Below are 26,591 nucleotides of genomic sequence, written 5' to 3' on the forward strand. Positions count from 1 at the left end.
ATACATTTTCGTTTTATATAGCAATGGCATAATATACATTCCAATGATTCAGGGAGAGCAGAGGCAACTTACAGAAGCCTGAAACTGCAGTTAATAGTCACGCCAGTAGTGAGAAAATGAATTAAAAAATAAAATTTAATACGGTAATGTTTATAAACTTTCCACTAATTTGAAATTATTTAAAACAATCCTCATAATTTTGTCATGGAGGTTTGTGCCTTGGAGAAAAGTTCTCTTTAGATAGTTAGATTAAAGATTTTAACTTCATTTTAACTTTTAAAAATGGGAGAATGCCACCAGCAGGTACTATCGTACACCCCATGACTCTAGCCAAGCCCCCCAAAATGACATTTAAGCATGGTCATATGACCACTGCAGCCAATAGGCAGTTTTGACAGTGGTCACATGACCATTTTGAAAGGTCATATGACACAACAAAACCTAGTTGGAAGGGTTCATAATTGTACATTGCAGTTTTACTTTGCCCTCCAATTCATTATCTTAATCACTTAGTGCTTACTTTTTCTTGTTTATGTTTCTATATTTGTAATTTCGTTATCTTTTTAACAGCATGGCCCAGAAATTTTGGAGTTCTTATTGGCTCCTGATTTACTCTTCTGTAGAGATCTATTCACAGTAGTCATCTAAGAGATTAGGATTACAATAAAATACAACATCAAAATTATATAGTTACATACAGAAGCACAGGGCAATAACACTCTCCATAGGTAAAAGTCACAATATGACCTCTACACAGGCAGTCCCCGTGTTACGTACAAGATAGGGTCCGGAGGTTTGTTTTTAAGTTGAATTTGTATGTAAGTCAAAACTGTATATTTTATAATTGTAGATCCAGAAAAAATTTTTTGGCCCCAGTGACAATTGGAGTTTAAACATTTTTTGCTGTAATGGGACCAAGAATTATCAATAAAGCTTCATTACAGACACCTTACAGCTGATAATTGCAGCCAGTGACTATAGTAAAGCATTCAGAAAGCTTCACCAGGGGTCAGAGGGGTCTGTCTGTAACTATGGGTTGTCTGTAAGTCGGGTGTCCTTAAGTAGGGGACCACCTGTACAGGTTATAGAGCACAGAAATCAATTTGCCAGACTAAAAGTTTCAGTTGCCCATGTGTCCTTTCTTTGCAAATGTCTGAATTACTAGTTATGCAGCAGAGTAACAGATCCATCAAGATATCTCATAATAATGCATACAAATCATTTTTAAAAATAATTGTCAAAATACCTACCGTACCTCTCAGGATGCAGCTTTGATAAGAATTCTAGTAAAATAATATATAAATATACATTTTGCATTCCTCATAACAACTGGCTGTTCCAATATTCAAGCTAAAATGCTAAACCAATCTTTAGATACAAAGTTCCCGATAATTCCAGCAGGTCATGCAGACCTTCTGACAGTAGTTCAGTTAAATAGCTGATCAGAGGTGTAGCAGAAGGTCAGAAGGCCTAAGTGAGCCCCCAACCCTGATAATCTTACTATAACATCATAAGCCTTGCACTGCATTCTTCTCAGGATGAAGCTGCTGTGTACTTTAATATTATCCTAACTTAGGCAGTTACCATCTTACATCACAGCTCCCCCTAAATGGTTTAGGCAATGTTATCAGGACTGCATTTTTAACTGGTATTTGCTGATAAGACTGGTCATTGCTTCATAAATAGATGGTATCATAGTGGCAGGTCTTCAATTTTGCCGTCAACTTTTTGTGCTGCCCTGCACCAAGTAACATCACCCATTTGCACCATAATTGACATCCCTTTCAAAAAAGAAATGTATGAAGAAATGAATTTATGCCCCATCTAGATTACTAGGAAACCAGAAAGCTATTCCTAGATATTTTATAAAGTGTCCTACACAAGTTTTTTATTTTTCAGGGAGTTGGAAGGTGGTAGACTCATAATAAAAACACCCAATCTCACTATGGTAGATGCTGGTCTGTCGTGTGAATCTATTTTCTTATGTGATATAATAACTGTAGTAAAAATGAAATTATAATCTGGCAATTTTATCATAGTATTCCAGAAGCAAACATGATCAATCAAAATACTTTACTATGAAATGTTACAGGAATGTAGAATGAATGCCTAATCAGGACGGAGCCCTGCTGGTTCTCATATAGCATGGGCCTTATCTGTGTGTCCTTCTGTAGTGTCACTATGCAGGCTTGGACACATCCTAGGTTTCTATGGCCAAACACATGGAATCAGAATGCGCTGGCTACAAATAGTGAGTCGTGTCAGATTATATAAACTGCCAGTCCTAGTTAACATGTTATCAGTACAGAACAGATATTTTTCTGAAATCCCACTTTCTGGAACTCAATAGGTAAAGGAAATCTACCATCAAACCCAAACATTATAAACCAGGGGCACTTACTTACTCATACATTCAGGCATGTGACTACAGTAATCTTCTTATATTTGTTATCCATGGCCTCCTTCCTCAGATCTGATGGTGGATTCATCCTGCCTGACCCTGCCTTAACTTAACTTGTAATAATTACTAAAATTAAGTTTTTTAACAAGTTAGGTTAGGTTCCAGGATTATTGAATTACAGGTTAGGGCAGAAGAAGGAAGGAGGAATCTACCATCAGATCTATTTCTGATAGTAGATTCCACATGGTAGGTTTCCTTTAAAATTATGCAAATAAGTCTGTAGGGCTTCCCTAGCCCCTCTGTCATCTGACTTTATGTATAATCAACATTTATTGGGGTAAACACAAGGAGGAAGATTACAAGTAGGTGATGGCATTATATGACTGTTTGTGAAGGATCAGATACATTATTAAATATTGTTTGAAGCACAGATCAAGAAACCCCATAATTCCATCCCAAATGGGTAGTTGTTGCAACATATGGATGAGTTAACAAAGATGATCACAACAAAAAGGAAACAGGTGTGGGGGGGCTGAGGAAGAGATGGGGAGCACCGAAGACTGGGGTACTGGAAGAGCAATGGTGCACTCTATTTATGGCAGGAGCAGGTCTTGGAATTCCTGGGAGCTTACATATATGTGCCATGAGGCCCATGCAGTGCTCATCTTCCCCAGGTCTGCAGAATTATTGGCCATCAACTCCTCCATTCCTGTTTCCCTCCTTCTCCCTCAGCCTTTCATATCATATCCCTCAGCCCTCAGTCTATCAGCCCTCAGTCTATCGTGCAAAGTTCAATGCTGACAAACTTTAAATTTCCAAATGTAGGTTACACCATGCTTCACAAAATTGACAAGGGGTTGTTTACAATTATATGTCCCTTGCACTGACCAGTCATGGTTAACAAAATGTAGAGAGGTACTTGTCCCATTTCTACATCCAATAATTTGCTGGTGATAACACTGCCGCAGTCAGCTGTTTTGCATCACATCTCCACATATAAACACGGCATGTGTTCCTGGGAGAAGTCCTTTCAAATGAATGGCAATATAATCGCGGACTAGTTGATTGGTGCACATTGGTGTTTTATAACTGCCATGGGCTCTGAGATGTATAGAATTCACTTCCTACATATGGAACAAAAATCAAGCTTCTTGGGGAATAGAGGATCTGTACCTTGTGCCTGCTTTCCATCAGCAGTTTCAGGTTGGAGGACCTTCAAATGTCCTGAAATGGCTCTTGTGTACATGTGAGAGATCTAAAACAGATGTATGAGGATTTCATAGGTTAAGGTTCTTCAGAGTATAACATTTGGTGGGTGGTGTGGGTCGCCTGGATGGCCATGGGCCCCCTAGAAGGCTTGGGCCCTGGTCTACCAGCCATAACACCAATATTATAATCCACTACTGTTGGTGCACCTTAACTCTGATGCTCAACCCACCTATATGAGTCATAATCCTTCTTCTTTCTCTTGTTACTGTACTTGCTTCTATCAATTAACTTGCACATGTATTAATTTTAGCATGCACCTACTTTTTTCAGGTACATAGTCCCCAGGCTAATCTAGTTGATGTTAAATTGTTGTATAGGTCTCTCATTTACCCATTTAAGAGTAAATTTGACAAATTTGACGTGTAATTAATGCACTTCTCTGCCTCTGAACATCTCCATAATAGCTGCTGTTTGTGGTTTTGCAGTACATTCTTTACAACATCTAAACTAGGACACAGCACTAAACAGTCACTATTTCCTAGATGTCATTCTGTTTTTCCTGTCTACATAACTACAATTCTTCTCTAGCAGTGGCAGCAGTTCGTCTTGCTCAGCAAATACTGCTGGCTCACAGACCTTGTTGCCATCCTTTTAATGTTCAGCAGGGACCGATTACTTTATTTGTCTCAGAATTATTAATATTTGTGAGCATTATTTTGCACATTGAACTGCAGCATGCCATTAATTAGTGCCAATGCGTCTTGCTACAAATTGCTGTGTATCTTTAGGACAGCAGGTGGTGAATAGCTTCAAAGAGAACAGAAATTAGTCCCATTTTCTGTCTCTAAAGGATGTGTTTCGTTTAACATTCAGCTCATGTCCCAACATTGCCTGCCTGAGATCTCATGGAGAGAGATGTAACCATGAAGCAGGCGATGAATGTACAGTTCCCCAGATCTCTTCCTGTGAACTCTGTCTCCTGCTAGGATTAGCTTTATTACCACGGCATACTTGTCAACTTGTGCTGATGTTTTTTTTTCTGACTATAATTTGGAATGAGGCTCTGAGTTTATACATCAGCACTCTCCAAAACTTCTGTGATGTCTTACTGCGTCTTCAGCTCGCATTTCTTTTATTGATGGCAATGACAAAAACCTCCAAGGCCTGGTTCCTATAGGTTCTGCTTCTTTTATTTGCACTTTAAATCAGATTAAGGTCAACAGGAATATCAAACTGTAGGGATTTAGGCCATGAAAGTATTACTTGGCTCAAGCTGGCCTAGCAACTTCCCCTTAGAGTATTCTCGCACTGCTTATTTTTCCAGTTAGGAAAAAGAAGCCATGTGATGCCACAGTTGAACTGGTGTTGGTCTTTATGATCATATAGTAGCATTCAGTGGGATAAGGCAATTCTATCTGTAACCAACCACTCTGGGTTCTGCACACTTTCAAGAATTAAGTAAAAAATTGGCATGCCTATCCGTCCCCTTGAGAAGGAATCCATCTTTGGTATATAACACATTTCAATCCCCCAGCGATGTTAAGACAATAAAGATCATTTTAATCCCTTACTTTACAATTTTACTCAGTTTTATTGCTGTTTTAGCTCCTATCACTCTAGGCTGCTCAGTGCAAAATCCCAGGGTGTGGGCGGGGCCTCTCTAGGCAGACATTATAATCCATCTAGTTCTATGGGGTGACAATGTGGTTACATTGTCAGGGTACAGGTGTGTATACACTTTCATCTGGCTTCTGACATTGTTCTAACACACTGACACATAGAGAGGTGAGACAGATCAGACATGCATGAGATTACACAGAGGCATGGCAGACGGAGGCTGACAGACTTTTACACTATTACACTGTGAGCTCTTCTACATCTCACAGATATGTTCCTGCATCCCCCTTCCCCTGGATCACTTATATCCTTGTAGATTGTAGTTTGCATCTTCTTTCTGCTCACAATCTCCTGGCAGGATGTTAGTGTCTCTGAGCTCCATGCAGGGGGCAAGACACAGGCACACAGCAGAGAGAGACAGAAACTCAGCTCCAGGATATCACACAGAAATATAAGATGGTGGCCCAACCCAGTCAGAAGTTACAGGGTTATGTCTAGGGGCAACTGAAATTGTGTACACCAGGACTGATAGAGACAGGTTGGACTTATATCTGTGAAATTGGACTTATAACAGTGAATTAGAGAATGTGTTATTTTGTTATGAGTACATATAAGAAACTTGTCTTTGTGGGAACACCCCTTCAAGAAGCTCTTGAAATTGGGTAAATTTTAAAATCCCTGATCAGTTAGGGGCGTACTTCCTGTGAATTAGTACTTTATCTTTTAAGTCTACGTCTTATGCAGTCCTAGTCCTCGTACTAGCGTTTTTTTTCCCGTTTTTTCAGTAGCTAGCATGTATCCCTGTGAATTCTATAGGCTCATATATTCCATGGTCCCATGTATGAGCCAACTACCTGAGCAGGTCCTTTTCCTGCCCCTGTTTGGGGCTTAGTTCTTTTCTACTGTGATCGATTTCACCTGCCAATGGCACACAATGATTCACTGTTCCATTGTTTGCGGCCCAATATTGCATACGTTTGTGTGCAGGATTCTTTATACAGTCCAAACATAGACTACAAAGCATTATTAATTACTACATTTATTATATCTATTGTATCTTATTCTGTGTCCATTCCTAAGCTCTACCAACTTGTTGAACAATCCCTAAAGGGTGGAATGCAAAATGAATGTAATTAACAACATGTATTCCAAATGTTTCGTGCAATTGTGAGCCCCAAAATTTGGCACAATTATAAAATTTCCCCCAGTGTTTGGTCCCCATTACTCTTCATTATATATTTATGTTTTTGACTCCTCCTGAGTTTGGAGAACATGCTCTTCTGATGGTAACAAATCACATATCACATATCTGAAGTCCAGGATAGCATTCTGATATTCATTCTTTTTTTTTTTTTAAATTTAACTGTATTTTTATTGATTTTTTCTTTTATAGGCATTCCAGGTAACGTAGCAAAGTATAGCATTGTACATTGTATTATGACAGGAATACCTCTGGTCGCAGCCAGGATAGTATATTATTATAAAACATCAAACCATACAACAAGAGAACAGTGTAACAGTAAGGCAGTGTTATCTGAACACTATATGAACACGAGACAGGGGTAAGACACAGAAGGGTTGTTCTTAAGAGGAAAATCTTGATAGATATGGCAAACATATTATGGATTTTACAGATTTTTTTCTTTCTTCTGATTTTAGGGCTATCACAGACCAAATCACTACATTGCTACTCAAGGTAAGTTGAATTTATTGTGTCTGTAATCTGGACTTGCTTTATTTTTTTACTTGCATTAATGTCTAGTTTGCATCAACTCTGAGATTTGTAAAGCTTTTTAAGACAGGTTGTGTTAAGAGCAGTAACATAGCATTATTTCTGACAGTGAGATTTGTGTAAAATCGTTTACTTATCCACACTGCAGTATACCCAGTGCACAATTAAATTGTCAGCGCCGTTTGTAGAAAATAGTATAATTACAATGCTGCGCTGTTACTTAAATGCTCGGTGATAGCTCCTCAAGTTGAGGAAACAGAAAAATCTGGTGTGTGTTAATAAACACAGTATGTACTTTATTTCCCATTTAATGGACTGTGTAGCACTAAAACTTGCACATAAAATAAGTTACAGAAACTAAGACAATGTAAGCCTTCCCTGTATATGTTTCTATTGTCCTGTATGTAAAATGAATGCAGGTTTTCTCTTTTGCATACACCTTAAAAGAAACTCTGCTTATAAGTGAAGTTCATCATGAGTCAATCTCTCACCTGTCTTTCTTCTTTATACATCACACTGTATCTATTCCATAATAAATTTCTATGGCATTACCCATTATTACTGATTACTCTTGGAGATCTCACTTGTACAGGCATCATAAGAAATTCCAAGGACATGACCACAGTGTCACAATTTAATTCTGTAGTAATTCTGTAGTAATATCAAGGCCTATATGTGGCCGCATTGCTGCCATAATTTGAATAAATGGAGTACAAATATAATACAAAATATAATAAAAATATAATATGATATAAAACCTACCATAAAAATGAAGCATGATAAACCACGGACACATAATCATAGACCCAGCCACTGTAATATTTGTTATCCATGGCCTCCTTTCTACAAAAATAGTCATTTTAAATTATGCTAATGAGCCAGAAGGGCTTCACTAACCCCTCGGTGCTCTGACTTTACAAGCTGTTGTTACGCTGTGCAGCAGCAAGTCTCAGACTCCCCTCCCCCTGCACTTCCTGTAATCTGGATCTATCAGCAAGTGTTTTTTTTACATTTTTTTACATATTGTGATACAGTAGTTTACCAGTTGATATAACCACGAATACAAGAATTTGCTAGGGTGTGGCACATTTCATCCATGATTTTCTGGTTATGTTTGGTTAACTTCGTGTTCATGCGCTGTGCTGGCCACAATTAATAAAATGGTTCAGTTATTGATTGATAAGTGATAGAACATTGAAAGTTCTTGTTTCACGGAACAAGGGTGAAAATGCCCTGAGGATTCACACAAAGGCTTTTAGCATAAAATTTCTACCAGAAAAATGTGTATAAAATCCACCTCTGTGCACAAACAAGGAAAAATGAAAGACATAGCCCATATTCTGGGAATTTAAATGTAGGACAATATACAGATTTTGTTATATATTCCATCGTAAATTCTATGCTACATTTCCCAGTGTGATGGCCATTACCAATAAACAATCGGTTAGCGGTTCATTTTCAGACAGCTTGTGAGAAATATTTCTTTAATTACCATTCCGTCTTCACGGCTATAGTACACACAACACTATGCTCAGTAGGGAACAATTAAGATATCAAGGTTAAATATGTTGTTCTGACAATTGCTCAACTGATTGAAAAGAATGAAAAGTTTTCATCATTGTCATTTCTACATGCTGAACATTTTTGTCTTGTGAAAAATCAAATTGCACAAATACATTAATACATCAAGATATCCTGGATTCTAATGAAGCATAAGGGGATATTGTCTTCTTCTCTTCTTTGTATAGCTAACATAGTGCTTCTAGAAATTTCTTTGCAATCTATTTCATCCATGGCACCTTATGACAGTGGGGGCTAGATCATAGTATACCTTGTAATGCAATGTCAGTGGAGTTTATTTGCACAAAAATGTAACCTACATATTTACGCATGTGATCTATTATATACTTACACATGTGTTCTGTTATATACTTACACATGTGTTCTATTATATACTTACACATCTGTTCTAATATACATTTACACATGTGATCTATTATATACTTACACATGTGTTCTGTTTTATACTTACACATGTGTTCTATTATATACTTACACATCTGTTCTAATATACATTTACACATGTGATCTATTATATACTTACACATGTGTTCTATTATATACTTATTTACAAAATGTCCAAAAAAGTTTTTTTATGTAGACCACATTGTGACTGGGTTTAAGTCAATTATAAACCAAAGAAGATTTGATCACTATTATATACTTACACATGTGTTCTAATATACATTTACACCTGTGTTCTGTTATATACTTAAACATGTGTTCTAATATACATTTACACATGTGTTCTAATGTACATTCACACATGTTTTCTATTATATACTTACACATATATTCTAATATACATTTACACATGCGTTCTAATGTACATTTACACATGTGTTCTGTTATATACTTACACATGTGTTCTAATATACATTTACCCATGTGTTCTAATGTACATTTAAACATGTGTTCTATTATATACTTACACATGTGTTCTAGTATATACTTGCACATTTGTTCTAATATACATTTAACATGTGTCCTAATATATACTTACATGGATCATTTAATATGTATAGTCTGAAGTGAATGATGTTCCTATGTTGATATTTTGGGGGACATGTATAAGATAATTTAATAAATTAAAATTCTGCTGCTTGAACCAGTCATCAGCCGCAATCTTATTGACAAAGTCCAAGGTGAAAGTGACTGCAGAGAAGCCTGGACCTTGGTATCTGGTGTTTGCCAGATAACAGACAGGAGGAAAACACAGATGGATTAGTAAAGAGAGTTGACATTCCATGCAGTTAGCGAGTGTGATAGGCTTGCCTAAAAATCTGGGTTTTAAGAGCACATTTGAAACTTTGGAGGGTGGGTACTAGTCTGAAAGTCTGTGGGAGGGCATTCCAGAGAATTGGTGCAGCTCAGAAGAAGTCCTGGAGACGTGCGTGAGAGGTTTGAATTAAGGTAGAGATTAATCTAATATCACTGGCAGTTCTAAGAGCAAGTGTAGGGTGATAGACTGAGATCATAGAAGAGAGACAGGGAGGTGCAGCATTATGCAGAGCTTTATGGTTGAGGGCTATTATTTTAAACTGAATTCGGAAAGAGACGGGCATCCAGTGCAGTGACTGGCACAAACTGGAGGCATCTGTGTAGCATTTGGTTTGAAAGACAAGCCTAGCTGCTGCATTAAGTTCACTCAATTAGTTAATTGGTAGAGGTGCCAGAAGTTGAACCCCCATTGATTTAATATTGATGATCTATCCTGAAGATTTGTCAACAATATGATTGTCCCAGAAACCCTCTATATATCATGTACCGGTTTAAAATTTATTGTATGACCTTCCAAAAGAAAGCTTAACAGTGCAGTACACTTCTTCTCCATATACCTTTCTGAATGTTCACACCTACATTAGTGTCGTATAAACTTATAGTAATACAAAAATTACATATAACTACATTCTTCTCAGTGCATTTCTATGTAAATATTTGCCCAGCACCCATGGTACACCCCAGTCCAATGTACTTATGGGTAACATCAGTGTGAATAGGGTCTTCTTTGTATTCTCTTCGGACAAGTAAATGTTTTTACAGGTGTATCTGTAACCCACAGTGTTCTTGCCTCTCGTCCAAGCTCAAAATGAATATTTATGATATTTACCTAGAAAAGTCTTTTTTTCACCAAAATCTTCATGTAAATGCCATGTGTGCAGAAAGAAAATAAGTCCTTATATTAATTAAAATATGTTTTTGAGTTCTCACTTGACAATATTAATAATTTCATTCTGGCACCGAACGCTATCTGGAGTGCAACCGGATTATTTACTGTATGCAGTGATGTTGACAGAACACAGCCTTTCCTAAGAAGAGGCTGAGAGATTGAAAATGTGTAAAATGTGATTATCCTATCACTGCAGGAGAGGATTATTCTTAGATTTTTTCTATAATATAAAAGTCTCTGCTCGCCTGCAGATATAGAAAGAACACAATGTAGCCCCGTGACTTGTGTTCAAAATAAAGTCTGCTTACTTATTTCGTTACATGGGAAATTGATCACATTGTGCCTGAGTGGTCGGGCAAGATGTCATGTTCTTAGATATGGTCTGAGCTGGCCTAAGTCATACGCCAACCAAATCTGAACGTACAGGACGACTATGAGAGAATAACAGGGAATGTAATTATACTTTGCAGCACCATGCTGCCGAGTTATCAGCTAACCTTGCTGCAGTGTGATAAATAAAAGCGAAATGTGCTTTGTGAGATGTACATGGGGTTTACTTCAGATGTCCTTAAAGATCAGGGAGAAAGACAAAACATAGGGGTTTTTTTCCAGTGTACAATTTATGGCCAATAAATACCTACCAATTTAAATTGCAAAAAAACTGATAAAATATTAAAGAGGACCTGTCAAGGCAATTTGGGGCACTAAACCACCTACAAGTCCTCATGTGGTTTAGTGTCCCAAATCTTCCTTTACCAAGTTCTTACTTGGTCACTATCATTAAAAAAACCTTTATATTTACCTAGATATGGGTCCGATGAGATGCATCGCACCCATCTCTTGAGCTTTATACCACGCCTTCATTGGGCAAGCGCTGTAGCTATGGCGCATGCGCAGTGTTGTTTGCTGGCTTAACTATGTGACAGTGCAGGCACCGGGAGCAAAAGTATAAACTTTTAATATGGGGCACATAGGGACATGGTATAGGGCGATTTGGGACACTTAACCACCAGTCCAGGTGGCTTAGTGTCCCAAATCAACCTTACAGGTCGTCTTTAGGGGTGGTACATTTACTTATCAATGCTCAATTCTAGGTCTTAGGTAGTGCTGTGGATGGAAGGTAGAAAAGGCCAGCAGTACATAAGCCAAGTGGGAGAAGGTTCAAGTCAGTTTAATGTCTTTCTATTTTAAATAAAGTGATGGAACTTTATACTGGTGAGTTCTTTCTTTTCATTTACACTATTACACTAAAAGTATTAAAGAGTAACATAACATAATAAAGTTAACTTACCTTTTATTTTCCTTTCAATCTAGCTCTAGCTTGATCCTTGGTTTGTGACACCAGCTAATCAGGAGCTGAGTAGTAATGTTTTGCACCCACTGGCATAATTCACCTGAGGGTAGGGGTCATCATGCCAGTAGAGTAAAACATCTCTGCAGTGGCTTTTATCAGATATAGCATTTATGTGCCATCCGCTCCATAACAGAGACATGCACCATACACTAAGTAACTTGTATGAACCATAATGAAAATGGAATCGTAAAGGAAATATATACACAACCTTATAGCTAAGATTCCAAAGGAAACAAGGCAATCCACTTTAAATTTCCAGAACTAGAGTTTAAAAGAAGTAAACCACTTAAAAAAACAAAGCAAAAAAAGGACACTCACCTCCGCTCTTCTTCTTCTTGATCCGGGTCCTGTCCATCGCTGATCTTGACATACCGGAATGATCTAAAAAACAAACTTATTATTAGCAGCATGGAGCTTGGGGACACGCTAATTATGCACACCACCGTACCTCCTGCTCCTATGTTGGGAGCATGAAAGAGGGAGGTGACGTCACGCCAGAGGGGTGAATCCAAGCATGAATGACGTCATGTGACGTGACGCCTCTCAGGTGCGGGGGTGTGCAAAATTAGCTTGTCCACTGTCACTGTGCTACTAATTTTAAGTTTGTCTTGTAGGTGATCCTGGCGTGTCAAGATAAGCGACAGACAGTGCCAGGATCAAGATGAAGAGGAGCAGAGGTGAGTATTTCTAGCATTAACTTCCATGGAATTCTATAGCAATTTTTTCTATCACATTTACCCATTTGGCTGATGGACCCCTTGCTGGAAGCCACCAATGTCTATATGAACAAAGCCTATGTGAAATATTAATACTTCTGCTTTATAAAAAGTTATAACTTTTATAGTGTTACTGTGGGTTTATGGTGTTGTACATCTTATACCATCGTATGCGTCTAGGGTTTCTTGGCAGCCCGGTTTTGACAACCTTCTCAATGTTCATTTCTGGACTGAAGCCTAATTTCCATCCAGAAAAAGGAAAACATTTCATAATGAAATATCTTTGTTTAACTTGATGTTAATACTTTGGAAATGCCATACATCCATCTTCTAGCAATCTTCAGAAGCCAAAAGGAGATAATTAGTCTTTGCAGGGAAATAGCATTTGAGCAGTCATCTTCAAAGCTCTGTGGAATTATTATGATTGAGATTTAATTGTTCTCATACTCTTCTTCATCTGCATTCAAGCTATCAAGTGTTAATGAGCAAATATAATTGTAGGCAGCCAAAATGTGGCAAGAGTAATCAGTTTATAATAGACAACAAATCTGGCCTTAACAGAGCAGACAGTTGTAGTGTTGTGTGCCTGCTGGAGTGTTGTCAGATATATTTGAGTGCTAGATTGTAATAGAAGTAAATTGAATCTGTATATGGAGGACATGACTGTAATATATAGTGCATTTTTATACTATAGCAATGTATTGACAATTATAGACACATATAAGCCAAAAGATCGATGTATAGATGCATAGATTGTAGATAAATGGGTAGATATATAAAAAAAATAGATGTTTCTCAAAAAGTGCCCACAAAAGTCCACATGCAGGGGGGCCCTTAAGGACAGGAGTCTCTGGAGAAATGCTCAGTATGCCGCCCCCTAACGCTTGCCCTGGACCTGTTGCCAGCAGGACTCAAGGCTTCCTGTGACATCCTGTGTCATCCCGACTTTAGGCAGTTCAAGGTAAATGCAACCCATTACGGTACTGTGCACCAAGGGCACTCACATACGGTTCAAGCATAGTATAGAATTGGGTCAATTGTTGAATTGTCAGCACTAGAGTTGCACGATACATCACGGTGCAATACTTTCATACTCAGAACAGTTTAATACCGGGATTCTGTCATTTATGGTAATCCATTGTATAGATGTGTCTGGTGGCAGAGCATGAGCCAGTCTTCAGGGAAATACCATAATCTGCCCATATATGTTGTTTCTACATCTCCCAGGGCTTTCCCATTTATATATTTATACATTTACTAAAAACAGTTCAAACTGCACACAGTTTGCCTATGTAGTGTGCAGGGAGCGCCAGTTTCATGAATTGTGGTGCCCATTCTTCATGAATCTAGCACTCCCTTCTCTGCCCTGACAGAGTGCACCAACTTTTTTCTAACATGGGGCATGTAACACATTTTTGTCAGACTTTGGATGTTAAATGTGGCACGCGGTCCGACTGAGCACCGGAACGCCCATTTCATTTGAGAGATCTCTATATATATCACTACATTACCTGGGTTTTTCTTTTTTTTAACATATAATTAATACACTTAAATTAAATTAATACAAATGTATAAGATACAAAATGAATTAACATTTTACCAGGACAACCTTCACCTTGATTGTTACTGATCGCAGGCGTTTTACTGCATATACATATAAATACACAATTTCAACAAAGTGTTATCATGTGATTTAACATACATGAATCTACTTAGATTGTAGGAACTCCTAGATGGGAAAAGACAAATAATTAATGTAGAATGTTTTTCAAGTTTTCCACTGGTTGGACATAGGCTGTACATCCTAACATTAGGAGACCTGCTAAAACAGTTTTTTGCATTTTTGTAGTGCCAAATTGTGGTTGAAATGAAATGTATTATTTCCTGTATTTTATTTTATTAAGGGATTATGCCTATTGACAGTAACGGTTGTACAGAATACCAAAAATTGTCAAATGTTATGCTGTAATCAAAAGTGATAACTCTAAGTAAAAGGTCATGCAGGACAAATGGCAGGCAATTACAGGTATCAATAGCGCTATTTAAGGCCAGGTTTTCATTTCATTTTTATTCTGTTACTTAACTATTACATAGCAGCGGAACGGCTCTGTTTCAGAGGAGCAGAGACTTTATACCAGTTTAGATATCTGTGTAATGTGTCATACAAGATGCTTGGTCAATTTACTTAAATCAGATGCTTAAGGTGAAGATGCTTGAAAAGAAAGTGTAGCAAATTTTTCATCAAACAGAGATATAGACGGCATGTGGACTAAGCGCAGTGATTTTACTCATCTAAATTAATGGAAAAAAATTTCTTCTGTGCTTGTAATCAATGATTTTATTGAAGTGCACTTTAATGCAGTATCTACTTCAAGAGTTGTTAGTGTGGCTGTCTGGGCTATCTGGCCTATGTTACCTATGATAAATTATCAAGTAGTTAGGAGCCAAAGTCTCTATTGCTCTAGAGTATCTTGGTGGAGGATTTGGATGAGTCAAGGTGATTTTTTGGACCTAAATGATAACTAAGGTGACCATATTTGTAGATACTTGATTCAGTTTTCGAATGCACCATCTCTTCAAATTTATAAATCTCATTAATCTTTCTGCACACCACACATGACAAAGTTTTGTTGAAGGAGCAAAGGGTAACCTGGAGTGAGAAGGAGCTGGTTTTCAATGTAAAATGGCCATGTGGAGGAGGAGAGAGCTTGACTTTATGGTTGAGCTCCACGCCCCCATGACTTTATCTTACCTGGGAAAAAGGGGAATAAAAGTAGTTTTTTTCAACAAAGATGCATCAGACACAAATACACCACTGGATAAGGTAATACTGGGGGTTTGTTATGGAGACGGGAGGTGACAGGTTCCCCTTTAAGGGTGTGACTGCAGACATACATGGCACTTCTGTGCAGACACTAAAATCTCAGCATAGAATTTATGGACTACCATTCACAACATCTCACAATAATGTATTCCATTCAGGAAACTGAGCTATGTATCTGAAAAATGTGCAATCACTGTAAAATATATTTGAGAATCTTTAGCAGATTATATTACCATATAAATGTCATGAGAGCAAGGAGAGGTAGACATAGGTGAATGTGAGTAGGTTTCCTGCAGAAAAGGACGAGGTTAACTTTGTCAGAAAGTAAATGACAGGATTCTTTATAAAAGAAACATGAATATTTCCTTCTCCTCATCGTTAAAAAAATATGTTTTGATTTGTAATCAGGTTCCATTCATGTGAATTTATTCCTCTAATTCTGATGCAAATATCTGAGCTCACCTTAGCTCTTGAAACGTCTGTTTTTCGTGGTTTCATTAGCATAGATGCCAGGAGAGCTCAAATATAACAATGCATTCACTAATGTACATGCTCTTGAAATGATAACTGTTGCCTAAAATATCAATTACGTCTTTATTGTAAAGGGTATTATTGTGTGGCAGCGAGAATTGTGCTGACATATTCAGGCTGTGCCTCTTCTAAATTACGGAAGCAGTAAAATATATGCATATGCAAGAGTTTATGAAAGTCTAATGGTTGGTCTTTTCAGCGTTTGGCAACTTTTTTGTGTCTAAAATAACAGTTAATTGCTTAGCACGTACAGCCCATGTCAATGGACATGCCGAAGTTCGGATGGCAGACCGAGAGTCCTTGCGTCAGATTTTTGTATAAATCCCATCCTGTGCAATGTGTGCGGTCCATAGGCCCGGACCAATATACAAGTCCATTTCCAAAGGTTGCACATGTCCTCATAAAGATGCACCACATATGTATTTTAATAGGGACAAAACAGAACAAATAAGCTATCATGAGTCTCCCGGGAGGTGGAGACTAGCCCAAATGCTACAGAAAAAGAGAGACAACAACAGAGGAGAACATAGATGATAATATCTGTGAGAAATATAGTTGTAACTACATATCATAGGTAACAGTGGCCACACCAGAGTTCATGCTTTGGCGTGAAGAGTAGTTACATGCTGAGACAGCTAGGGTTTTCTATACATTTCTTTGAGTCAGTCTCCATTAAAGGGAACCTGTTACCACACTTTCACATATACAGCTAGTGACAGGTTCTTATAGAGATCTATTAACTAACTGACACCCATCTTTTAGCTAAAATTGTACATTATATTTAGACAAAAAGAAAAAATATATCCACTCTGTCCGCACTGTTAAAAGGTAAAAAAGTTCAGCAGAAGTTTATTAAGTTCAGTGATACATAAAAAAGCAAAAGAACATCACTCTAAAATGCATGGGGTAACGCGTTTCGGACAAAACATTATGCTAGTCCTTAGTCATACCTAAAGGTGAATGGAAGTGAGTGTGTTTAAAAGGCAGCAGGAAGTGGAGACCTTCCCACAAAATTCGTAACAGGTGTGTAGTGAGGTAAAGATTGAGGTAGAAGACACAGATCCCATAGGTGATCCCACAGGTCCAATAGTGAAAACCCCATTTGGAGACCCGGAAGGGAAACTGATGTAAACAGGTTGTAACCTGGCAACAGAGATGTGTTAAGACAAACGGAGTTGCAAAGGTCCGATCATGTGATCAGTGTATGTATGTAAATACAATGTAGTACAAACATAACAATATGGTAACATTTATAAAGTTAAATAGCATCATGATGTGAAAAAAGACAGCAATTGGAATGAAATAAATGGGACATATAGAATCGTAACTTGGACTTAAGGACACAGTGGAACACATCAGCATTATATGACTGCAGATATATGAAAGTCAAAAAACAGAATTAGTGATGAATAAGCATTTAATAAATGTTCATCAGACTATTTTTGTGATTCATACCTTTGGGGAATCGTGTGTCTTAGCGCATTATCCAATATGCTTAACGCATATGCAGTTGTTTCTCTCGATCCCCACCTCGTGTGTTATATTTTATATGTTCCATAGCGATGACAGTCATATTTTGTATAGAGCCACTATGTGTGTCCCGAAAGTGTCTGGAAGCCCCAGTCACATTACGTGTGCTATTATGACAATTTGGATTGGCACCGTTGATATGTTCTGCTATACGTGTTTTAAGTTTTCGGATAGTACATCCTACATACAGTAGATTACATTTGGTGCACGTAATTAAATATATGACGTATGTGGACTCACAATTGAGATGTTTTTTAATATGGAACAAGGAATTGTTAGCACAAGATATAAATTGAGAGGTTTTGTGCATGTAGTGGCAAATATTACATCTTATGCCTCCACAGCACACACTCCCATGAAATTTTAACCAGTTACTTTTGGACCTTTCTCTTTGGAATCAATTAGGAGAGACTATGTTACCTAGAGTAGGCGCTCTGGTAGATACACACTGAATCCCATTTTGTAAAATCTGGGCAAGTGTGATATTGCGGTTCAAAATAGGTGAGTACCTGATGATGATGCGTGTCACTTCCTTATAGTCCACACTATACTGAGTAGTGCATACTGGTTGTCTGGTGCTAATGTCCTGTTTTTTATGGTTGCCCTCATTATATTATAAATAATGAGCTCTGCTTCTTGAATTTGTTATGTTGCGGGCTCTGTTGCATAGTCTAGTGCTATAGCCTCTTTTCTGTAAACGGTTGGTTATGTTCACACATTCAGTTGTGTAGGCTACGTCACTTGTTGAAGCCCTTTTTGCTCTCACATATTCCCCAATGGGTACGTTTTTTGCAGGATAGCAACTGTCGGCTCTGAGTGTGGTATTTCCAAATGTGGGTTTCCTAAATAATTGAATATGTATTCTATCCGAGTTGATGTCTCCCTGTAGGTGAATGTCTAGAAAAGGAATGGAAGTTTATGTTCGTAAGTAAATGTCAAATTAAAATCGTTGGTGTTGAGATATGACAGAAAATCGACGATTGCCTTCGTGTTGCCACGCCAGACAAGGAGGCAGTCGTCGATATACAGACAGTCCCTGGGTTACGTACAAGATAGGGTCCGAAGGTTTGTTCTTAAGTTGAATTTGTATGTAAGTCGAGACTGTATATTTTATATTTGTAGATCCAGACATAAAAAATTTGGCCCCAGTGACAATTGGAGTTTAAACATTTTTTGCTGTATTGGGACCAAGGATTATCAATAAAGCTTCATTACAGACACCTTACAGCTGATCATTGCAATCTGGGACTATAGTAAAGCATTCAAAAAGCTTCACCAGAGGTCAGAGGGGTCTTTCTGTAACTATGGGTTGTCTGTAAGTCGGGTGTCCTTAAGTAGGGGACCCCCTGTACCTGCCATACCATAGTATATGAGATAAGAACGGGTTGTTATCAGAAAACAAGAATTCCTCTTCCCACATGGCCATGTAAATGTTTTCCAGTGTCAGAGAGAACCAGGCCTGCTGCTCAGCCAGCCCCTCCCATCTACTCCTTATACCTTATGCCTCCTTACTATTCAGCAGTTCATGTCATGTGACCAGAGTGACGTCATCACAGGTCCTTTAGCCTCCCAACATTAGTAAACTGTATCACATGTATGTGATCACATGAAATCACAGCAGCCTCTATGGTGATTTGAAAAGACACACTGCTGTCAGTCAGAATAAGGGGCATGGTTCACTGGCAGCCTGGGAAAGAGAAGAACACAGACACCAGACATGAGTCAGGAAAGCTAATTTACATATCAGAAAATGTCTTGATTAAGGTACAGTGTATCACTGGCAGCTAATTAGGTGATATGGTGAGGACTTGTAACCCTTTATCAATAGGCATTGTTTATCAGGGTAGTAAAATTCTGGTGACAGGTCTTCTTTAAGCCTAAAGGTCAAAATAGCAGCAACTTAGGTGAAGCAGTATAGCATATTCATCTTGTGACCAACGTGATACATTTTTTCCATGTTTAGAATTTTCATTACCGTACATGAACTATAATCTACTAATGGTCTTTTTCTCTCATTGACAGTAATAAAATTTAGAATTTGATTATTAGAATGCATTTGTGAAATGAAACCTATATCTGGCTTTTGTGGGTAATAGTTTATTGGTTATTTTTCTATATTGTTTCTTGCTATACTCTGCTATATTACTTAATATAATAAACGTCTGTGTCCATGTAAGGAAAAGTATAAATCATTCACTATTCATTGTGAGTGCTTTTGTAGTTCTCCTCCCATATTGTTCAATGGAAAATGTAGACGCCAGGTATAGATAAAGACCAGAATCTGTTAATAGAAAAGAAGAAATGAAACAAACAATCTTAAGTTCTACTGTAAATCGGAAACATGCCTAAATTGTCATTGTACCCTGTGCTGTAACCAAATAAATTCTTTAATACTTTCTAGTATTTCTTCTTTATATATACACTGCTTACCGGAATATAGCATACGTAAATTCCTACAACAAAAATATAAATCTATGAATATAAATATAATGTCCCAACTAAAAATATTCACATAGGAGAAAAAGTAATATTATAACAATGTCATTCCTCATCACTACATTCACTGAAACTGTGGCACTCCGAAAATTGCAATGTGAAGCATTTGTTCCTGTGAGGCATTTAAATGATGCTAAGTGCCGGTAGAAAATGTGACACATTAAGCAGATCAATATTTGCCTTATTATCGAGTACTAAAACTCTGGTAACCTTTGCCATATCATTACTGCAGGTACAAATGAGCATTGTATTCAAGCTTTTGATAGCACTGATGGTCATTTGATGAATCATCTGCAATCAGCATACAAATAAACTGAACAAATAGAACAGAAAATTCTAAAGATATGGTATAGAGGGGGGAGAGGAAATGTAGTGCATTTACTTAAAATATAGAAGTACTGATATGTCTTGAAATAATACAATTTCAAAGGTATTATTATGGAATACATAAAAAACTCCCCCATAATATTCGGAAATGGTGTTACTCCTCATGTATGCACCACTTGAAATTAAATGACTTTAAGCAGAATAAAACTGCCACATAGTGTGAAGGTGAGCATATGTGGTCGGATAACTATCATATATTCTCATTTATAAACTGACCGAATATAAACTGAGGCACTTCATTTCTACCACAAAAAACTGTGAACACTTATTGATTTGAGTATAAGCCTAGGGTGGGAAATGCATTGGTCACACTAATGAAATGCCCAGCAGCCTTTCCTCACTAATTAAATGCCCAGCAGCCTCCCCAGCTAATGGAATGCCCACAAGACTCCCCTCATTAATGAGATCCCCAGCAGCCTCCCCTAACAAATGAAATGCCCAGAAGCCTGCCCCTAGTAATGAAATGGCCAGCAGTCTTCCCCTACTCATGGAATGCACAGCAGCCTTCTCTAACTAATGAAATCTGCATAAGCCTCTCCTCACTATTTAAATACCCAGTAGCCTACCCTCACTAATGGAATGCCCAGCAGCCACCACCACACAAAAGAATTGTCCAGCAGCCACCCCTCATGAATAAAATGCCCAACATCCTTTCCTACTAATAGAATGCAATGCAAAGTCCCCCAGCAATGAAATACCCTGCAGCCTCCTCAAACTAATTAAATGCCCAGCAAACTCACCCACAAATAAAATATCCAGCAGTCTCCTCTCACGAATGTAATGCCCAGCAGCCTCTCAAACTAATGAAATGCCCTACAGCCTCACTCACTAATGAAACACCCAGCTACCTCGCCCAGTAATGAGATACCCAGCAGACCCCTTATAATGAAATGCCAGCGTGTTGTTATTACGTATTACTTACCACCCGTGCTCACCACAACTCCTCTTACCTCTTGGCTTCCTGTGTAACAGGTAGAGACAGATCCATGCACTCTGCCTGCGCACACACTATGATGTCATCAGATGGTGACACCGCCGCCTCATAGTGTGTGCATTGGTAGAGTGCATAGACCCATCTCTACCCTACGCTGTAACACAGGAATCAATAAAGGGAAGAGGAGCTGCGGGTAGAACTGTAGGTAAGTACTAGGTATATTTCTTTTATATACGTATAAGCTGAGTGGGGCTTTTTCAATACAAAAATTGTGCTGAAAACTTGGCTTATACTCAAGGTTATGAGGTAATATTTTTTTTATAGTGTAGTAGTGCAATGTAAAGATCGATCGGTCTTAAAATGTATCAAACCACAGTATCACAGTGATGTGATACCTATGGATACTATGGATACCTTTGAGCAAGAAAAGAAATAAACACAATTGGTGCTGAGTTCCTGTGTTAAAATAAGTTGCATTTAATTATAAATCATCATTTCTCCTTTGGACATTTGACAGTAGGGCGCATCCTTTTATTGCCAAAGTGTTTGCCTCACAACAACATTCTGCCCTCCACACTTTCTTAGTGTTATAGATACTTGAGACTTTTACGACCAGTACAGAAGGCGTGTGATATATTAGGAAAGTGGTTTGGCCTCACATAAAGTGGGTGTAGCTTAAGTTGTGACACCATGTACTGTAGTACTAGGCCAACTAATAAGAGGACTTATAGAGGACCTGTCAGGTCACTTTGGGACCCTAAACCATCTACGCGTCAGTATAAACCTATGATTTACGGTCCCAAATTGACTGGTATATAGCTGTGAGTGGCTGCAAAAAAGCAACATTTGTACTGAACTGGATTGGAATCTGATGAGGCACATTGGACTCACATCAGCAGGTCTCGCACGAGGGTCTCCTCTCACATAGTATCTTGGCTTTCACTACGGTTCTTGCGCAGTGAAGCTGGGGTACGCTAAGCCAACTTCATTAGTCGCAATGCGTAAGTGTCAGGGGCTTGGGAGGAAAGTAAGTATAATTTTTTTTTTCTTTATACCATCTTGTAGGGGCAGTTTGGGTGGTTTGGGACTCAAAACCACCTACCAGATCTTATGGATTGGTGGTTTAGATCCATAAGATCCGGTGGGTGTTTTTGTGTCCCAAATCGTGCTGACAGGTTCTCTTTAAAGTCTGAAATATCAACATATTTACTAAGCCTGAAAACCTGGTGTGGTCTAATACTGTCTAGGCTAACTTTGGACTGTCTTTCTTTTAGAAAGTGTATCTCTTTATTGTTTGTTATATAGCACACAGCTTATTTCTAGTGTAGTGTAGCGACTTTATAGTAACATCGTATGTAGCAGTTTGCTGGTAACTTATTACTTGTATAAGTTGAATAAAATGAATCCTGCAATAATTATGTGTGTGTTCACAGTATGAATGAAATCTCCTTAATTTCAATTCAACTGGTTCATTCCTGGCTATCGTGCACTATACTTATAACATTCATTTCCACATAACATCTTCTATTTCCTGCAAGGGACATACAATATAACGTCTATATATCTACAAGGATTTCTGCGGACAGCTGTGTTTTGTAAGGTTTAATTAAATAAAACCATGTAGACATGACCCAGACTAGTTAATGTAGACAATGGGCTAATGAGCTTGTGTGGTACCAGGATCAGCAGGTAAGATACAATAATCACGTTCTTGGGAAGCCTGATCCCTAGAGCGAGGAGGTTTTTAGAGGTTGACTCTGTTTAGTCAGCTGCAGTATCTGTACAGATTGCTCATTGTCAGGAAAAGTTGTTGGACAGCGTGTGAAGATGAGCCATGTTTAATAATAGCTATTAAATACCAGAAGGAAGCGGCTCAATTGTTACAAAGAAGTAAGTGAGCGGACCGGATGGTTAGATGTAAAGATGAAAAGAACAAAATTGATAGTACTTCCACAAAGAAGCTCCACGTCAGGGAGCACCACAGTCATTGTGGAGATATAGATAGTATGAATGAATGAAGTAAATGAATTCTAGTCTGCTGAGGAAAGGATCTGCTAAAAGGTATCTCTTACAGTTAAAACCACATATTGAGGAATAAGCAGGAGACTCCAAGGTTCATGACCCAACAATTGCACATGGATCTGCAGACCATTATTTCGTGTTCGCATGTAGAAAAAAAATGTAATCTTTTTCACTGACCTGAATACCTGAAACTGCACTATTTTATTAAATTAACAGATGGTAAACTGCTTGGGTTTGTTTGTGGCTCAGGGAAGAACCTGCTCCGTGTTCACTGAAGAAAGACTTATCTCGGTCAAAGGTTGACAGACAGCAGCACTGAAGCGGGGATTTGGGAGGGTGCAAGTATATGTAATGCAATGGTAACGGTTTATGAAAGTAAAAATGATGAAAGGGCAGATGGAGGAATGGGAAATGCAGGTCACCTGCTCGACAACAATGTGCAAGTGTTGTCAACTGTGAAATAGCTTTGCACAAGCATAAGTTAGTTGTCATGGGCTTTAGTTCATACCTTACATTGTCATCATAAAAGAAAGGTGCGAAAATGCACAAAAAAATTTACTAATGGAAAATGTTCATCTGCTGCAGCATTTATAGTAGGATTGCAGGCACCTCTTCTTCAAATTGTATATTCTTCTCTTTGACCTTTAGAAAAAAGAGTTTTTTCCTACTGTAGTAAGTTATGTACCAAGCTAAATTCAGAATCTAGAATTCAAACAGTTCCTATCACAGGAACTAAAGGACTAACTATTTAACACCCGCCAGTTACTGTCTGAATGCAGCAGATGGGCTTCCTTTAGTTCAAGCATTTTATTGTTCATGTAATCTGCAGATACTGTATGTTCAACCTCAGTTTAATTTACGCTGAAGGGATTGAATTGTAAAAAAAAGAACTAATATTTAATGGGATAACCACTATCAGAAAACTTTACCAGGGTACAAAAGCCTAATAGGGTCACACATATACCCAGCTTTGAAAAGCTGCCAGGATTGGCAGTTCATGTGGACACAGGATGGCTTGGTGGATGGAGGCTTTACTGTCTGCACATCCCCTCCGTCATAAGCACTCCAATAGCAGTGGTTTGAGGGGCTTGCCAAAAGCATCTGCAGCAATCACTGCATAACCCTCTTCATCTGCCACAAGGCAGCAGGACACGAGATGTCACAGGAGGTCCTGAGTCCTGCTGACGTTGGGTCACTTCATGGTCACAGAGGCTTTAAAGAAACCTAACCAGGTAAATACTGCATGGTTGACCCTATTAGGATAGTCTACTTACCCTGATAATGTTTTCTGATTGTGACAGACCAGTCAAAATCTGTGCTTATCTCTGGTCCAGTTTGGCCCCTCTTATCATCACCTTCCTTTGTTGGTTTAAAAGACTGAGCAGTATAAAAGGCTAACATACCCTGAGACCACTTATAATAACATTGCTGTGCCTCTCCATGTGTACAAAGGCCACAGGTGCCGTCCCGACCACTTCTATGTGTCCACTGTAGGAGGTTCAGGCTAAAGCATATGCGTGGCTATGGTTGTAATGTCACCGCCGACCTTTGTATACAAACACAGGCTGCTATGACAGGCATTGTATTTGCCTCTGTATGGTGTATCAGAATACATTGTATTAATGAAATATTCTATTGGCATCACAAAAAAATTTAGAAAATATTTTTGCAGGTTTTCACTTCTCTAAACATCGATTGAATTTTTAAAATTAATAAACATTCTATATCTTTCCTAGAGGTCATGCCACCTCCCCTTCACAGTCCTGTATCTGTCTATAAGACAACTGGCTACTTCATAAACCTTTCCTCTATGTGCTGGCTGACGTGGTAAAGAGCAAGGCCTGTGTTCTCTATAGCGTTTTTACAAGAATATTTATTTAAGAAACATGGAAAACATGCTGCATAATGACAAACAGTGGAGCCAGGATTATCTCCTGATTCTTGCATAATTCAATTGAAGGTTTAGTGTTCCTATGAGCTGGTGGGGGCTTATGCACATGATTCTCATTACATTTGTAAAAATAAGACAAATATATGTGTTTAATGACATAAAATAAGGTAAAATTAATAAACTGAACCACATGCTGTGAATAGTCATATTTATTGGGCTGTGATTTGTGGACGTTTGTGTGCGGCTCTTCACAATCTACATGCTGGCACAACTAGCTGTAAATCCCTCTCTGCCCTCCAGGCTTCATTGCATTTTAATTTATGCCCAAGACAAGTGGTGCTAAATTCATTTATTAAAATGTCAGGCTACAATTTGAAATTCATCAATGTGAAAGAAGATAAAGCTTTTGAATAGAATTATGTTCCAAACGGGCCATTCGCTGGGAAGAATCGCCTTTAAGGTTGGAACTGACTGTCATATGGGGTGAGATTGTGAAGGCATCAGAGTATCCCAACATAACTTTCACCCACGGCCGATGTTAGGTTGCGGAAAATTGTGCCTTTCCTAAAGGGGGCCCCTGCATGTGGATTTTTGTGGGCAGAGGATGTATTGCTCCTTTATACCCCTTGGTTGAATGCCCTAGGACAGTGATGGCGGACCTTTTGGAGACAGAGTGCCCAAGCTACAACCTTAACCCACTTATGTGTCGCAAAGTGCCAACATGACAATTTAAGCAGTAACTTATTGATCCCTGCTGTATCACAGGTTTCAATTGCATTGGGATCCTGAATTCACCAATACAAGAGAAAGATTATGGAGCAATTTGGATTGTAGATTCCCTTCAGGGTCCCCTGAAGAGGAAGGATCAGGGGACCCAGAGCAGGAGCTCCAATGACAAACCATCTCTATCCACACCTTCTCGCTCCTCCTGTAGTCCTGGCAGCTAAGGATGTGTCGCTTTAAAATAGCGCTGAGCGTGGCACTTCCTGGGCTGTACTGGATCACAGGAGAAAGCCTTGAGTCCAATCTGGCAAACTCTGTGTTGGGGTGAAGGCCTGGGTGCCCACAGAAAGGGCTCTGAGTGCCACCTCTGACACCCGCGCCACAGGTTTGCCACCACTGCCCTAGGAGAAGATGGTTATCATCTATCTAACTATTTATCTATCTGATTTTTTTTATCTGAAAACTCTTCTGTTGAAGTGAGGTAACATCAGACA

The 26,591-nt window shown here is 38.5% G+C and overlaps 1 protein-coding gene across 7 annotated transcripts in view; it reads left to right on the forward strand.

The window, feature by feature from the left end:
• The window catches only part of PTPRM (protein tyrosine phosphatase receptor type M), a 490,017-nt gene that overhangs the window by 421,666 nt on the left and 41,760 nt on the right, over nucleotides 1-26,591 (forward strand). For all 7 annotated transcript variants that reach the window (XM_072152202.1, XM_072152207.1, XM_072152203.1 and 4 more), the window contains one exon: nucleotides 6,887-6,923. In XM_072152202.1, coding sequence (XP_072008303.1) covers nucleotides 6,887-6,923 — 37 coding nt within the window. The remainder of the gene's footprint in view (nucleotides 1-6,886; nucleotides 6,924-26,591) is intronic.

This window comes from Engystomops pustulosus, chromosome 5, assembly GCF_040894005.1.
Source record: "Engystomops pustulosus chromosome 5, aEngPut4.maternal, whole genome shotgun sequence".
In the NCBI taxonomy this organism is placed as follows: Eukaryota; Metazoa; Chordata; class Amphibia; order Anura; family Leptodactylidae; genus Engystomops; species Engystomops pustulosus.